General features: G+C 39.6%; 1 protein-coding gene across 12 annotated transcripts in view; it reads right to left on the bottom strand.

The window, feature by feature from the left end:
• Positions 1–17,715, bottom strand: part of CEP350 (centrosomal protein 350) — a 74,532-nt gene that overhangs the window by 13,579 nt on the left and 43,238 nt on the right. For 9 of the 12 annotated variants that reach the window (XM_082054079.1, XM_082054084.1, XM_082054089.1 and 6 more), the window contains 8 exons: positions 14,330–14,452; positions 10,477–10,676; positions 8,956–9,167; positions 7,574–7,718; positions 4,273–4,433; positions 3,684–3,823; positions 2,844–2,926; positions 81–2,140 (listed from right to left, as the gene is read on the bottom strand). In XM_082054079.1, coding sequence (XP_081910205.1) covers positions 81–2,140; positions 2,844–2,926; positions 3,684–3,823; positions 4,273–4,433; positions 7,574–7,718; positions 8,956–9,167; positions 10,477–10,676; positions 14,330–14,452 — 3,124 coding nt within the window. The remainder of the gene's footprint in view (positions 1–80; positions 2,141–2,843; positions 2,927–3,683; positions 3,824–4,272; positions 4,434–7,573; positions 7,719–8,955; positions 9,168–10,476; positions 10,677–14,329; positions 14,453–17,715) is intronic. The other 3 variants (XM_082054090.1, XM_082054082.1, XM_082054081.1) reach the window with 1 other exon arrangement.

Raw genomic sequence — 17,715 nt, 5'->3', positions numbered from 1 at the left:
CCGCATTCCTCAGATTCAACCCATCAGTTAAAGGAACAATCAATTCTTAAAAAAATCAGTGCAAAATGTCTGTTACTCACTGGTCTGGGACACATGTCTGGAGAGGAAAGTTCTTCTCTTTCATCTTCCAAATCAGAACTTAGGAAAAAGTTATTCAGTCCGTCGGGAATCTCCTTTTCTACCTGCTGGGATGAGGTTCCGGACTCCTCCTTCACATCACAGAGCTCCTGGTTGCTGAGCTGGATTTTCTCATTCCTTTCCTTCTTTATTTGCTGTAACTGATTGACTGTGTCTTTCAAAAAATCTCTAAGTAGACTGTCTGTCAGCAAACTGACCTTTTCCAGTTGGTCTTTTGACTTTTCTTCCTCTCTAAGTGGTAGTCTAAGCTGGGCTTCTAACTGGTTCTTTTCTTTTGTCAGTAAATCCAGAAGTGGAGTTGCAGGCTTCTCCACAACTCCAGGAGAGAGATCATCTAACTTCTCAGCACATTCCTCCCCCAGTGTCTTCTGCCTCTCCAGTTTTTCAGAAAGGAAATCTGAGATGTCATCCAACTGAACAGCAGAAATCTCATCCACGACACTAGAAGTGAGAGGAGCAAGACTGTCCTCCTCTTTTACAGCACGCTTCAGATAATCCACCACTGACTGTTCTTGGGCAAGTGACTCAGTAGCTACAGAAATCTCCTTTATGCTCTTTGCTTTACAAGATGACTCTTCAAACCTTTCCTCAGCTGAGTCTTCTGAAACAGCTGTATCTGCAGGAGCTTTACGCTGGAAATAGTCCTCTGTTGCACCTCTGCTCTGGCTTTCATCCTCTTTGCCAGGTTTGGAAATTCTGTCTTGCTGCTCAGCTTTATGTTGCTTCTCCAGTCTATCACTGAAGAATGAGTCTTCATCTTTGTTTGTGTCTAAATAGCTATCAATACTTTCTGTAATGTGAGAGATTTTTTGAGGAGGAGCAAAAATACCATGCTTTTCTTTGCAATCAAAATATTTAGTACCATCGTAAGTTCCATTATTGTTCCCTTCAGGTTCATCCAACTCCACGCCAGCCCAAAACCCTTTGGCAAACCTAGTCAGACCTTTGAATCTCAGTGTTCCAGGTTGGACTTTACTCACAAGTACTCTATCACCAATGTTGAAATTTGGCAAACTATCCGTTTCTTCTGCGATCGAGACAGAGGCCCACAATAGCGACTCGGTAGGAGCCTGTTCTTGCTCCACATCCCTGCGTTCAGTATTTTTTATAAGTTCTGTTGGGGATTTAAGTTCTAATAACTCCTCTGACTGCAAGCTGCCAGAGAGAGAGAGGGACCTGTCACTGAGGCATTCACTGATGTCGCAATCGCTGCTGAGGCTGGGGGATCCACTTCTGCTGGCCTGCGTGTTCTCTGACTGCTCTACCACTGACTGAGCATCCTCACCAGGAGAAGGTTCAAAGTCGTCTTCGTAACATTCCTCAGGAAGCGTTTCTTCAACTGATGCTTGTTTCCTGGAAGAGGATCCTTCAAAGTCTTCAAGGTATGATGGCTCCTTTTGACTAAGGAGTTTTTCTGAAAGCAGATAACCTTTTTCCTCTGCTGATCTGCTCAGTTTGTGAGAAGACTCGTCTACACTTGGGCCAGTTACAGCATCTTTATCTGTCAGTTTCTGCTCTAAGATTTCATCTGTACTGTGAAGACTTTCTGAAGCCAAACCAAAGAGTTCCTTATGAGAGTGTTCATTTTCAGAAGGAAGGGCTTTCTTTGGAAGGATATCCAGTGAGCTCTCCTGTTCTTTATCTAATGTCAACAAGACATCAGAACTCTCCAAAGGCTTAACATGAGAACCTTCAGCCTCATACTCCTCTGACTTTATGGATTCCTCTATCTCAGATTCATGACTGAGGGTATCCTCATCATTGGATGCTTTTACCACATTGTTTGTTGACTCATGGGATATCCTGCTGATGTCTTTCACATCTTTGAGAAGAGGTGATGAGGGTACATTATCTATGAAATCACCAGATCCTACTCTGGAACTTCTTGGTGACATTAAAACCGAGGGAGATGCTCTAGAAGGTTCTTCTGCATGAACATCCGTCACAGCCACCTTCTTGCTGTGCACAGACGCAGATCTCTCAGCTCCTGATGACACAGCATCTTGAAGGAAAATAAGAAGTGAATTACAGCAGATCACAGCCTGCCTTGTTTTATTGAAAACTGCAGAATAGGCAACAAAATTAATGTCAAGGTTTCTATGCTAGAAGAAGACACAAACTGGTGCCTTGGAAACATGTTTCTAGCTGTCCTGTGAACAGGAACAAGGTTCTTTCCGTTCCAGGATTCCAACACTTTCTTTCCGAATCTTTTCCTTGTACCGATATTTCATAATGCCATACATGCTGAGCCCAACGTAAGGGCTCAGTGCTTTTGTTTGCAAGCCGCAAATAAAACCAAGATTAGAATGGCAGATAATGATTAGATAATGATCAACAGCAAAACATCAAGAAATATCTCAAAAAAATCCCCTGTTCTTAAATTCTTCATTATTTTTGGTTTTCTTACTTTCCTCAAGTGATAAAGGAATAGAGAACAAAAGAAAGGAAAAAGGTTGTCACCTAATTATGGCTTCACACAAACCTCAGCAAGAATAAAACTAAATACTGAATACATAGGAAACAGCAAAAGCAGAAGCCTATTAAATTAAAAAAAAATATAGCTTGATGGTTATGGTTTTATGAAGTCTGCATGCTCTCTTAATCTTGCTCTTTCTTCTTGTATCAAGAATGAAAAGATTAAAGAAGTTTAGGACAGTCAGTGTTCAAGATCTTCACATCTACTACAGATTATTCCAGTTACATACCTGCATGCTCTGAAATAGATTCCAAAGATGCTCTGGATCGCTCTGACTCAGACAGTGATTTCCAGTTTTTAGCTGTCTCAGGCCTAAATTTGAAAAATCAAATTGCATGAATCATGGTTACACTAGAGTGTGGGTTTTTTTTCTTTTAAAACAGATAAAAATGGAAATACAAGCATCTATAATTATAATACTACACTGATGGTAACATCAACAGTTTGCTTTGTCAACATACTGTGACCTTAGAAAACAGGAATGGGGACAGAGGATTTGGTGAGGCCTGGAATTTCTTTTTTTTTCAAGACTAATCTAACTTTAGCCTTTTTTGGAGCCAAAAAAATAAATGAAAAACTTTTTTTTTCCTTGAATACACTAAAATTGCACCATCTGCTGGAGACAATGAAACACTTAAAAATACACTAGGAAGTGCAGAAGTTGAACTCTCTGCCTTCTAAAACCTAAGATGTAAACCAGATTTAAATTGCAGAGAGGAACAGTTTGCCTCACACATTGTGGCAGGCATGAGTGAGCAAAAGGGGAAAAAATTCTTTCAGGTCTGTAATCCACACAACCGTTTGCCTCAATTCTTGCACAGTTGAAAATTATTGTTCAGAAAGAATTAGAAAATAGGACCTACATGGCTGGACAAGACAAAAGGGAGATGCATATGATTACAGGGACAGTACATCTTATCTATTTTGGGTCTGATGAGACCAGCAAATAGGTCAACAGAATACTGCCCCTGTCCAGTGCTTTAAAGAGCAGTCACCAGCTTTCCTTGCACTCTGCCAAAACAGCAGTTTCACCAGTTTCCGAATAATCCCAAAAAGAAATCCCAGTTACCTATGGAGCGGTGGTGCCTTGATCTTCGGTTTTTCAGCAGCAGCTGAGGATGGAGTTTTAATCTGAGGTTTGGCTGTTGGTGATGTCTCCAGATCTTGGCTCAGTTCTTCTTCCGTCTTCTTGATAAACTCATCATACGACTGCACATGGGAAACAGGCTGTTAGTCTACTAAACCATGACAAAACCTATTACATGAATAAAGAATACACTTGGTTTCTCTGCAAAGCAATCTATTTAACTTCCTAAGGGTCTACAGCTGTGAATGCCAGAAATTTTAATACTTTACTTTCTAAAACAAGTGACATGAGCATCACTCTTTAATCCAAGCTAAGATACTAATGTGTATACATACATAAGCCCCCTGAATGCTGCTAGTAACCCATTAAAGATATAAATTTTAAAAGGCAATGGAATTTTTGCCTCAAAGCTCTGTTCATTATTGAAAACAGTTAAATAGCCAGAGCACAGTCACACTTCTATCACAATAACGTGTCTTTCACAGCTGTTGATACAATATTCTGCCAACAACATCCATACTATAATGATTTATCCAAGGCTAGCAATATTTTACTGCACTGTGTTCCTAACCTCCAGCTGTTTGATCAAACTGGCTTCCTGGGCCTTCAGTCTCTCCTTTTGTCTCTTCTTCTGTTCCTTTTTCAGTTGGTAAACCACAGACTTCCTTTTCCGTAGTTCATCCTTCAGGGCCCTGATCCGTCCTTCAATGTCACTTTGATCAGATGTGGTTTCTGAAAAAGTTTAGTTTTAGTCTCTGTAAGCTTGCGCCTCACAAAACAGTTCTATGTAAAGCACTGAACAGTCATTTAGTAAATACAAAACATGGTTCAAGCAAAATATCTATTTAATCCAACATGTTAATCTTAACATAACAAGACTCTTAAAGTGGGATTTCAGATTCATAACACTACTATATAACATATGAAAAAGTGTTGCATCTTATTTAATTTAGAAGAGAGGCTCTGATACATAACTCGTTACCAAACTTGTTCACATCAAACACCATGTTTATGCTGCTACCTCATTAACTGCTTATCATGTTAGCTGTTGCAGAAATTAATTGGTTTTGACATGTTTAAAAATATGACAACTCAAAGATGCATACCAACAATATATATGAAATATTTGTTTACAATCATAATACATGGTTTCATGTTACAGGGTACATTTCATTGATGAGAATTTCACTTGGATTTGGACTCCAAAAAAAAGTTTAGGTTTCTGGCCCATTTAGATTTCCTGCCACCTTGACTAAATCGATCTATGGAATAGAGAACTGACTGGTCAACAGCTGGGAGGAAAGTCACTTTGAACAATGCAGAGACCTTCACAGTTGTCAGGCCTCAGGATGTCAATTTATTCAGGGTGAATGGGGGTACTGTTGAGCTTAGACATGTGCTGGGCTACTCCATAATAGCTTATACAAAGATACTTGGTATATCTTTGTTCCAGGTTCAATTTTACAAATCCTCCTATAATGCCATTATTGACTGTAACTGTTTTCCACCTGAACATTTTTTTTCTTAATCATTATCCTTAGTAATTTTAATAAGATCTCCTCAATTTCTCTCTATGCATCCCCAGAACTCCCTGCAACCCGGTCTTCAGTCCTTCTGAGGATATTTTGCCCTCTTTTCCCTTGGGACACTGTAATAATCTCTGTGTCTCTCAGACTTCATATCGAGTCTACCTCAGTTTCTCATTACTTATTCTTTTCTGCCCGCCCAAGTATGTCCACTTGTTTCTTGTTTTAAATGTATGCCAACATAGTGCAAAACAAGATCCTTGTCCCAGATTGGTGCTACTACAATTAAGTATCAAAAACTCTTCAAAATATTTAACTGACATAGTCTTACTGGAGCTTCGCCCTGGGGTTGATGTTCCCCTCCCTCTTCTACAGCAGGAGCTGCAGCTCCTACAAGAAGGATCTTGGCCAGTTTGATTTTCTAATGCTTAATATTCCCTATAACGCTTTCTCGACCAAAAGGCTTGGATGCTCATAAACACCAATTGCTTTAGTGAACATTCTCGAGAGTAAGTCCCTAGTATTATTTGGCCAGCTAGTAGGAACAGTTGCACATTTTGCTAATCAATCGCATTTCTCAAGACGACAAACCACCATTAATGAAAGATTTCATCATCAGCAACAGCCAGTAAATACAATCAAGGTACTGTATTCTTCTTCCATTAACAACTGCTGTTAACCATTTAGAGAATCAAAATAAAAAAAAGGACAACGACGACAGCACTAAAAGAATGGAATCTCACTTGCTAATCAGTACTTTATGATGCCACTATAATTAATGACTCCTCCCAAATAGTAAGTGACCACTACGTAATTATGGCTTTTCTTGATCAACTCATAAGGGAAAGATCCGCACATGCTTTCATCTTTGATGATCTTGTCTACGTATGACATAGCGATGACTTCGTTACTACTCAGCAGCTTGGAAGATCTGTCTCTTGACAATGGAATGATTTATTGTGAAACCAGCACCATCCTGACTGGCCTCCCACCTCTTATAAAATTTATTTTCATGACCACTGTTGCCTGATCTACTTTTCATAATGGCTTTCTTATGTGGTTGCTCAGTCAGAACTTGAAAATAACTTTATCAAGTTGCTGAATGCTTCACTGTGTTGCAAACTTCTCTCTAGACAGAATCCAAATACAAATTACTCAGTGCAAATATGCAGGTGTTACATATTCATTTCTCTACCCAGCAGGAGAACAGCTGCCTCAAAATTACTGTGTTTCTATTGGACTTGCTTACATATTAACCAAAAAAACCCCAATGTAACAGATTATTAAGCTCTCTGTGTCAAGTGCCATGAAGACTAAATATGTACACGTGCCAGCAAATTATCCATCTATCACCACCAACAACCCGTACATACAATAGAACCACCAAGTTCTTTTTCCACTAAAGACTCATTAATCGTTTAGGGTATTAAGAACAAACAAACAAAACACACACACAAACAAGCAGGAAAATGCTAACAGATATTTTACAATGCTATAACAACGGCACTGTGGAATACGAGACATTTTAGAGACAGACAAAACAGACTTCACAGCTTAACAGAGCTGATGCTGGTGACCCACTGCATGGTGGCTCAGGAAGCCCTGCAATCCACATGACTAACAGGCTGCAAGAGCAAAGCAGGGAAAGGAACCCTCAGTACCCGTTCACTTTTCATATTCTCTCATTCAGCATTTACTGGTGGCCAGCTTGGATATTGAATACAAAATTATAAAAAGTCCATATAGTAGATCTTGTGTTTTATCACTCAAAATGCAATCTTAGCCCCTATTCTACTGCACACAGTTCCAACCCTCCTCCAAAAATAAGAACTTATGTCCTGAATCATCTGTTTATTCTGCACACGCCAGCGCAGGTCCAACGGGCTCGCTCGTCCTGCCCTGATACCAGAGCTGTCCTGCTCCCAGAGCCAGGATGTGTTCAGAAGGATGATCATGTTTGTGTGCTGCTGAACCATATTCCGCTTTCTTACAACAGGAGGGGTGGGTGGAGCAGTGCCACCTCTTAAAAGCACAGCTAACCTTAGTATTTCTAAATGCTAGGACCACCGTAACTATTGGCTCTTATCTTCTGCATAGCTGTTTGCAGGAAGCTGTTTCTTTCTAAAAGAAGAGATAATACAGAGAATATACAGACCTTCTTACATTGAACACTTCAGCTTAAGAAAGTCTGAAACTACATCATGGGAAAATACTCCCACAAAATCCTTGGCAATTTCCAGGAATTTCTGTCTGCCTCCTCACATCTATGTCTGCATTTTGAATTTACTTGTTAAAAGCAAAAGCTTTGAGAAAAGCAATTTAAACCCAAGCAGATATTACACTTACCTGACTGTGTCACAGATAAAGATTCATCAGACCAGTTGTAAGATATCTGATGAGACTTCACAGGTGAACGAAGCTGTCCTCCAGTTCGGTGGCTGCCTTTGCTGGAATCTTGCTTTGATACAGATATGCTGCTTTTGGGAGGAGACTTTGGGAGAAGAAAAGGTCAAATAAGTAATTCCTTGTAAAGCTCAGTTTGAAAGTAGGAGATCATTGTCATCAGGAACTGGTAACATGGAAAGAAGAGCACAACTAGAGAACTCCTCATAAGCAGTGGTCCCTGTCCAGCTATTTTAAGAAGAATTTCATCTTAGTCTGCCAGACGATAAAAGAAAAATACCAAGAGCAGTAATAACTGACTGTTTACTTCGAGTTTTGATTTCGGCAAACCTGCTTAGACTACACTATGTAACCAAGAGTATTCACCTAAGTGAACTGACATGGTTCTGACTCATAGGTGTTCAATACAGTTTATGTAATCCTATTTGGTAACAAACACAGCTATACCAACACATACTAAATATATCTGGGACACCAAAACAAGCATTTCATGTCAGGGGTGCAAGGTGTAATTCTAAACCAGTAAAACAACAGAGCACTATTTCTCTGTAGCCTTGCAAAAGATTTTTAAAAGCAAATATTCTTCCAAAATGCTCTTACTGTTGCAACATTTCATAGACCATGAACACAACCTCTAGCATGTATTAGACATTTTACCTCACTACCTTCTCAGCAAACTTTCCAATAAAGTATTTGTAACAAGCCTAGATGAGCAGCTCTTTCACCCCACAGACACTGTGTTTTCTGTCTCACTGAGCACAGGGCAAAGTTATCAGGATGAAACTCATAAAAATTACCAAGTAGAAATAACAGTTGGAACAGAACAATAAGCAGAATTAGCTTGGAAGCAGACATATCTGAAACCAAAAGGATTGTGCATGACGTTACAGCTCTGCTTCTTCATCCTATAGCTATACTTTGGGATACATTACTTGCAAGTAAAGCAACGCGGAAAAACAGAGCATAGTTTCCATGGCCTCAAAGAATTTATACAAGTAACGAGCCAGCCTACAGCTAATTCACACTGGTAAACTGGGTCAGTGTTCCACCACTTCATACTGCATACCTACGTGAATACGCAAAACATTTTGCAAGATTACCCACAAGTTCAAAAATACCTAAACTCTGTACTGAAGGAATATTTCCTCAAGACTTCAATGAACATATCTGATCGCAACGTTTATTCACAGTAATGTAAAATGGTGTTGCAAACACAGAGAACAGTTTATAATCTCTGCTTGGACAGCTGGGGTGGCTATATTTACTACTTGTCTGGTAGCCTTTCACAAGCATAAGAATATATACAGAATAAAAATCTCACTCACAAGTTTGCCGGGGGGGGTAGAGGACTTGAAGTCTTCAGAATAAACCATTTCTTCATTAATTGTACTCTGATCTGGGCTTTCTGGCCGTTCATGGCCCATAGTCTCTGATGGTACCGACTCAGCAGGCAGACTGCCAAGATCTTCTTGGATAGAGCTTTCACTGTTCAGATGAGAGCAAGAAGGCACTGGAGACTCTCCTTCACTAGCTGTTTCTGAGATCGAATAATGAGAGAAAAAAAACAAGGTGCCTAAGAACTTGCACTGACTTCTATGCCTTCAGAAATACTGCTGCCTGCACATAAAGTAGCAACTGCTACAAATACATGTCAAATTGATAAGTGCTGTTGCACTCACCTAGTACATTTACCAGAGAATTGTGATTTAATACTGTCAAACATTTTTAGTGATTGTTGAATGTCTAAAATAAAGAGGTTTTCAGTATATTCTAACATTTTCCAGACAACACGCTCCAGAAAAGATTATTAGGGAAACCTGTCCTTCCAGTTGACCATACCCCAGCAAGAGTCACCATTAGTCTGAAGAAGTCACGGAGGAGCATATAATCTGCAAGCCCCATCTCAAATTTAGAATTGATTGCTTCCTTTACAGTAGCTGCAGAAAACATTTTAATGTTATGATTTCATCATGAGTCTCTCCACTGGCAACAAGTAAAATAATAAGTTGGCTTTTCAGTATTCCTGTTTACTAAATTCCGCAGGAGTCACAGCACTACTGAAGCAGCCATGGAGAACTGCTCAACATTTGAGCAAAGGCTGGGGAGAGGCACTCCTGAAGCAAAGCCACACTCCAATGCTTACTGGTGGATACAATCTATAGAAAACAAGTATATTTTCTGATCTGTAGATGAGAGTTCAGCATTCATGCTGAATTTTGTTCATTAGAACTTACTGACTCATACACATATCATCTTTAGAATGTCCTACAATGCGTAAAGTCCACATGACTGTTTTCAGTAACAAGCATAATAGTGCGTAATTCTGAATTCCCTTTGCACGTTCAAAGGACATTCTTGCCTGCTTACAGCTAAGTGGGGAAAAAAAGGAAAACTGATTATTTCTAGAACAATCCCTGAAGTTTCATTATTTTCTTCCACTGCAATCCAGTTCTCTGTGCTTCACGCTGAAAGTATGGTCAACCTAAGACAGCATAGCAAAGCTGTCGCTCCCAAAATCTGTGAACTTATTTTTCTTCCCAATAGCATCTCATATACTAATTACATCCTGGCCCACAAGCACAGTTGCAGATTTCAAACAGTTATACTGCATTAATAACAGAGGGAAGAAAAAAATGCTTCCAATTTTTTGAAAACAGTCAAGGGGAAAATGGTCCCTGCTAAGAGCCACCTTAACAAACAGTGGTAAGGCCAACAGCATAGACACTCAGACAGCACTACAGTGGGTTTAACAGACTAAATGGTTTTCATGGAGTAAGTCTGGAGGATGATCAGCAAAGATCATGCCATATTTCTGTTTTGAAAGACTTCCCCCCACGTCCTATTACCTTTGGGCTCTGTTCTCTGATCCCCAACGTCCTTCTTGGCTATTTTGGTTTTGAGCAGCTCTTTGTCCCAGGCAGCCAGAGCCTGCTTTTCTATCCGCCGCACTTCTGCTTCCTCTGCATCCAGGCGGCGCTTCCACTCCAACAACTCTTCAGCATGTTGTCGACGCTGCATCAGCTTCTGCTCTCGCTTAGTTAGGAACCTGACGGACAGAGCAGAAGACAATGGGAAAACAGCCAACCACACCAAAAGGTCCCGATACCCAGGTGTTCTATTGCCACAATTCCCAGGATTTTAGATGTTCACATTGTTTTCTGGGATAATATCCACACTAAGTACTATCTCCTAGACTATTCTGATGTGCTGCTGAAAAAAAAAATTGCAAGTAGACACGAGTTTTTTTCTTTGCAGTGAGTAAAGTCTATAACATACTGTAAAAACCCTGCTTACATGTTAAAGATCTTCAAAGTAATTCAAGTGCTACTAACTATTCACTAAAACAAACAGGATAAGTTCCCAATTTCAGGACATTAAAAGTACCTGTGGTATTAAACTGGAACCCTCAAGAAAGCAGTGACTGAAAAATGAACGTTTCTTTTTGCTAATCCAAATGACAGAAAAATTGTAGCTCCAGTTGCCCCACAGTTCCTTCCTAATACATAATTATAAGAGAAGGTGATTCTTTATTGATAACTCTCCCGAATTACTGGAGCTTTTATCCTTCTTCCTTTAAGTATCATCTCTACGGATTGGCACACTTGGACTGTTAATTGTGAGCTGACAGCATCAAGAAAATAAAGATGCAGGACTGTTTTCTCCCAGATACTAACACATCTGGTTGCTGCTTAAGAAAGTATAAAAGTAAAGCTCATTCTGAAACTTAGCAGATATTTTCTTTCTGACAAAGATTTCTTAGGTGATCCACAAAACCTCAGAAATGGGGAAAATCTTACAGAACTTCATAGGTATGAATAGATCTGTCTGCATATACTAGTTCTCTTTGCCAGCTCTTGAACACAGTATCTCTGGTCTTATTTCTAAATATTGAAGTAACTAAGACCCAAGCATTTAACCCTTACTACAGTAAATGGAAGCCAGTTCAGCATCAGTTGCACACACTTCCTCTGACATGTCAAGTCTAGAGAAGAGTGTACATCAATCCATTCATCTCCTACACTGAAATTTTTAAGATGTCACAGAATCACTCTGCAGAAAATACATCATTTTCCAGCAAGAGTTCATCATTGGTACGGAAGGTGTGGTGCCTAGAAAGGCACTCTTCAAAGACTTGTGATATTTTGCTTTGCAAATGCCTTTGTAATCTGTAATTTTCAAGCCATTCCGAACACTTAACATCCATTTTTTTAAGCTGCAAAGCAGACAATGATTTCATTTGTGCGTTTTAATCTCTCAGGTTTCACAAACTTATTTACAGAGACTGGAATGACCAGCTGGCTAATCTGCAGGTCTCGCCTGCTGAGGTGCATTTCTTGTTTGCTCACTTAGTGTTCATTCTGTTCCCTGGAAAAGTGAGCTGGCAGTTGATCAGAAAGGTTAAGATTCAGATAAGTCCTTCTCTAAGACAGATTCAGATAAGGTGGACAAGTTATGGTGTGAAGATAAAAGTTTCAGAAGCCCGTAAGACATGCCCACAAACTTCTTCCCTATGGTCAAAACAAAAGCAGGTGAAAAACAGAAGGACCTCAGAGTCTCTGGAACATCTGCCACCTTCAAGCTGATAGATTCCATGATTTTGTGCATTACTTTATCACTTCCTATAGACAAACATCAAATATCATCTACTCTTGGGCAAAAGTGACAGATGAATGTCATTAGGAAACTGGACTATCAATAGTAATTGCATTACAAACAAGACATGGACAGTCACACTTAGGTCGTGTCTTTGGCCGGCACTATGAGGTTTATCAACTCTTACGTTCAGATATGCATCAGTTCCCATTAGTCTGGCAGATCATGTATTTGGAACTCGTTATGGAGGTCATTATTACAATGATCTCAATGCAAAAGGCGACTTTTTCTTCTTCCTTCACCTGCTGTTTGATTTCATCGGAATGTCTGGATCTTCACAGTTTACTGGATCTTGAGGGAGGCAAAATGCAGGAGAAAGACTGTACTAAATAATTCAAAAAAGCAGGACTCCTCAAAAGCAGACGTCAAATGAATTAACCCAGAAGACCACAAACAGGAGGAGAATTAAGTAAGTGACCATGAAACTAATCGCTGTACCAAGACTACTTAATAAGAAAGATAACTCAAAAGAAGTGATGAAAGAGGAAGAGGGTTCCAATATTCTGCCTCTAGGGAGAGGAGGATTAAAGCAGCATGGCTAAAGATGCAGACCCTTTTATAACCCTGGGGTTTAAAAGGTCAGAGCCGCAAAGTAGCACACATGCTGCCTTCATTTTTACTACAGTCTAAAGGGTTCCAGTTGCAACACCAAGGGTACAGATTTATCCTCAAAAGCAGGGGCAACTTCACAGAAAATAAAAATGCAAAACCACATCTAGCATCTATGAAGCTGGAAATATGGGAAAGAGGAAACAGCAGCACTCAGATTCCACTAGAGTGATTTCAAATTTCAGCTATTTCTCTGGTGCTAACACCATGCATTTTATCCATCCATTCTAAATATTAACACGGGAGCGTTAACCTGGTGCTCTAACCTGTACTTGTACATCAAGGTATACTGATTTTAAGCCCAAAATAAGACAGTTTCAGCAGCTATTCTGAAGTAGTGACCAGACAGCGGGAACAAAGTGAACCGGCTGTCTGCCACTCAGCACACAGTGGGAATAAGAGATTAGAATCACAGAATGGTTTGGGTTGGAAGGGACCTTAAAGATCATGTAGTCCAACCCCCCTGCCATGGGCAGGGACACCTTCCACTAGACCAGGCTGCTCAAAACCCCATCCAGCCTGGCCTCAAACACTTCCAGGGATGGGGCATCTACAGCTTCTCTAGGCCTAGTGTTCTAGTGCCTCACCACCCCCATTGTAAACAATTTCCTCCTTATATTTAATCTAGATCTACCCTCTCTTAGTCTAAAACTGTTACCCCCATCCTATTAGTACAGGCCCTGGTAAAATGTCTCTTTCCATTTTTCTTATAAGCCCACTTTATATATCAAAAAGCTGCTATAAGGCCTCCCTGTTATCTTCTCCAGGCAGAACAGCCTCACTCTTTCAGCTTTCCTTCACAGCAGAGCTGTTCCAGCCCTCTGATAATGTTTGTGGTCCTCCTCTGGACCCACTCCAACAGGTCCATGTCCTTCTTGTACTGGGGACCCCAGAGCTGGATGCAGCACTGCAGGTGGGGTCTCACCAGAGCAGAGGGGCAGAATCATCTTCCTCAGTCTGCTGGCCACGCTTCTTTTGATGCAGCCCAGGGTACAGTTGGCTTCCCATGCTGCGACATTGCCAGCCCATGTATGATTTTTGGTCCAACGGCATCGTGAAGTCCTTCTCTGCAGGGCTGCTCTCAATCCATTCATCTCTCAGTCTATATGGATACCTGGAGTTGCCCTGACCCAGGTGCAGGATCTTGCACTTGGCCTTGTTGACCTTCAAGAGGTTCACACTGGCCCAACTCCTCCAGCCTGTCCAGGTCCCTCTGTATGGCCTCCCTTCCCTCTAGCAAACCAACTGCACCTCTCAGCTTGGTGTCATCCGCAAACTTGCTGAGGATGCACCCCATCCCACTATGTCATTAACAAAGATCCGGAAATGGTGAGGAAACTGTCAAAAAAGTTCACTGATGAAGAACCTCTTGACTTTCTAGGATTGAACAGAGCATGGTCTATCAAAGAGTCCATCACTTGAGAAAGATACAGTTACCTGACCAATTGGTTGTAGATATACAGCTGGAATTTGGGGTGGAGGTTGGGAAAACAGACACTGAGAGAAGCCCAGTGGTGAGACGTAAAGACAGAGAAGAAGTAGTGAACAGGAGAGCAGTGTCTACAAAATAAGGAGGAAGAGTTTAAAACTAAGAGAGCAAAAAAGGCAGAAAGAATGAGAAAAGGATAGCATCTAGCAAAGAACTTTAAAATTATTTGCATTTAACATTGTATAGTTATTACCCAACATATGAAGCAGAAAAACTATACACTGTTATGCAGAAGAATTATGCATTAGAATTATAACATTCCAATTTCTGTTAATTAAAGGCAAGCTGCTTTCACACTGCTATATTTTTCTTTAAATTTTGAAAGGCGTTTTACTACTTTGATGCAGACTTCCACATGCACCAGTTAACAATTCTCAACCCGATCTTTTTGCAACTCCTGTTATTCTAACCATCAATACAGTATATTATTAGCATTACATAGCATGCTGGGTTTGCAATATGTACAACTCCCCTAGTCTGAAACTTTGAACACATTTTCATTCACCTGGAGAACCCTCAGTAAAAGTACTTCTCCAAAGGTAAGCACCAGTGAAAGGGCAATAAAAATGAGATTGAATAATGTATTTTTAAAACATCAGCAATTCCAGGAGAAGTCTGAGATATACCTGTAATTCAAGTTCTAGCTGCTACTTTGGTTTGGGTGGGTTTTTTTGCAATAAAGTGCAGACTTGGTCTCAGAATACTCACATATTGTCTCTTTCATTTGAAGTATTAACTGCAGAAAGATAATGCCTATTGTTAAAAAAGTCTAGATAAACTTAGAGCTGTGTGCTTAAAATGGTATTTCCTAATGAATTACCATTTTAAGCTAATTCCTAAGGAATTATCATATTTATAGAGAAATACCATGCTCCCTATAGCTCTATCAACTACAATGCAAGCTAAGAAGTACACTAAGGAAAAGCAAAAGAAAGAGAGCATTTAATCAGTTTTTCTATTGCACAGATTATCATTAAAGTTGCATATGCAAGGAAAGCAAGGGGAAAGTGGTTAATTCTCTTTGACAGAGCATGCTCCTGTTCACATGCAGCCTACGCAGACTCATCAATTAAATATAAAACAGAAGTACTCTTTTATTCTCCTTTTAGCAGAAGAGAAATATTAAAGCTGCCTCGTAAGTCAGGAAGCCAAAGGATTTCCACCTTGCTCTGGAGTACAGCAAATCCAGCACAGCTTTCCCAGCTCCTTCCTCTCGTTCCTTTTGTACTTATCATTCAGCTTCTTTCCTTTTGCCATTTCACAACCTGATTGATTCCCTTCTGACAGAAGCTTCCTATCATTTCACTCCTAACCAAACATCTTACTCTATTATGTTAATAATATTCTTATGTGTTTTACAGATAAGGACATTAAAAAAACCCAGACACCAAGTCAGCACTGTTTTTCAATCATTAAGCAATGGTACCACTATCAATATGTCTGCAAAAGGTGTGTAAAAGCTGTACAGCTAGGGAGATCGAGTTCTAGAGAATCATTTCTGTTTACACAAAATCCTCCTTCCTTTGAACATAATATAGCAATCCAAGACAAATCCATAAAAACAAAAATACACAGCCACATGCATTATTTTGCACAATTTCCACTCATTTCTCCTAAAAGCAATTGTTTCAGCTCAAATCCTGCTCTCCATCTTTTGAAAAATATTCTCCAGTTGAGCCATTTTTTGGACTGACAATTAATATATCTTTAAGCGTAGAACACACTATCGCTACTGTCCCTTGTAATACTAAGAACAATTCATTATTAAGGTGTAATTCTTTCTGTAATCATAAGTGTTGCTTAAAAATGAAGGCATTTTGAAAAAATAGGATTTCAAAACCAAAAACACTACTTGGTAAAAAAGCATAGGAAGTCTTGAATATAAAAGTGTACTTATCATTTCTTTTAGTATTACTAAAATCTCAAAATTCGTAAGCTTTAACTTCCAACCTCAAAACATGCTTCGAGAAAGAGTTTGCTGTTTGTAACAATGGGGTGGTTTTCATGTGACTTGGAATGCCAAGAGTGTAGTTTTGGTAATATGACACTTCAGAAATAATTTGTGATTTTGGCTTTTCAGTTTACTGGATCCTACCAGAAGAGTCTGAATAAAATAGCAATCAATTCAGGCTAGAACATAAAGACCACGTAACTAGAACATGGTTTTGTTTTTTTCCTACTTACACCAAATCCTCACTTACTCCTACCGTCTTTTATCTTCATCACATACAAATACATGCGAGTGTGGGAAATGCGCTTCCCAAATGATTGCAAGAAAACTGGGTGCTAAGGAGTCCCGGCCAGCTTGTCCTTATAAATGGCAGTGCTTGATTTTTGATGTTTTATCCAGCTGTGTTAGGAGTCTCAAGAGAAAAAATATTACCAAGATCACCCATATAGACTAAACTATAGCAACCTACTTTGGTTTTAATTTAAAAAAAAATGTTTAGGCAAAGACTACCCCTTGCAATGACTGGCAGAGGCCAGGCTTGTAATGGATCAGTCTCAAATAAGAATTTAAGGCTTCAAACTAACAAGCACATGCTTGTAAAGCATTTGGGATATTTAGTACAGACAAAGTAATTCCTATACTGAAAAGATACAGAAATGATTTTTGATTCAAAAGAATTTAACAGGGGAAATCAACAGATTCAGGCTCAGTTTTCAGAGCCAGGAACTGCATGTATACTTCATTTCCTCTGAAGACTAACAATGGCTTTCCACATTTTTCCAACCTGTGGACCACACCGGAGAAAAAGAAAGGTCTTCTTACAATAACTACCTGTCTGCTCAGTCACACACACACCACCTCCATTAATTAAGAATATACTTCAGAATTCATCCTAGCTGATTTTAATGCAATTAGAATTGAAATTCAGCAGCTGGATAACAAGGTAGAAATTACATGCCCCAAAAGCTCAATGACTTTCTGTGAGCCAGAATTCAAACTCAGCTACCAGGTTTTGCCTAGACTACTGTAATTTATAACTTCTGCTTCAATGTAAGAGGAAAAATTGTACTGTAATTCCAGAGTCTCACTCCCTGTATTTTTTCCCTACAAAATACAGGCACCACTTGGACCATTTGCCTTCAGGTCTCTCATTGCACGAGGAGCTCTGACAAGATGTACCATCAAGCTGGAGCCCATTCATATTCCTTGTATGTACAAACATCAAGATATCTTAAATTGATGTGCCTTTACTGACTCTATCAAGTACAAGAAACGTAAAACCCAATCTCCTACAATAAAACCTTGGCTGCACCATCTGGCAGCTAACATTGTTTGAATCTCAGTATTTGTGCAAGAACTGTAGCCTTTAAAATATTATATTCG

The sequence above is a fragment of the Streptopelia decaocto genome, assembly GCF_964273445.1.
Source record: "Streptopelia decaocto genome assembly, chromosome: 5".
Classification (NCBI taxonomy): Eukaryota; Metazoa; Chordata; class Aves; order Columbiformes; family Columbidae; genus Streptopelia; species Streptopelia decaocto.
The sequence above is the reverse complement of the archived record's forward strand: the minus strand, read 5'-3'. Positions and strand labels throughout refer to the sequence as shown.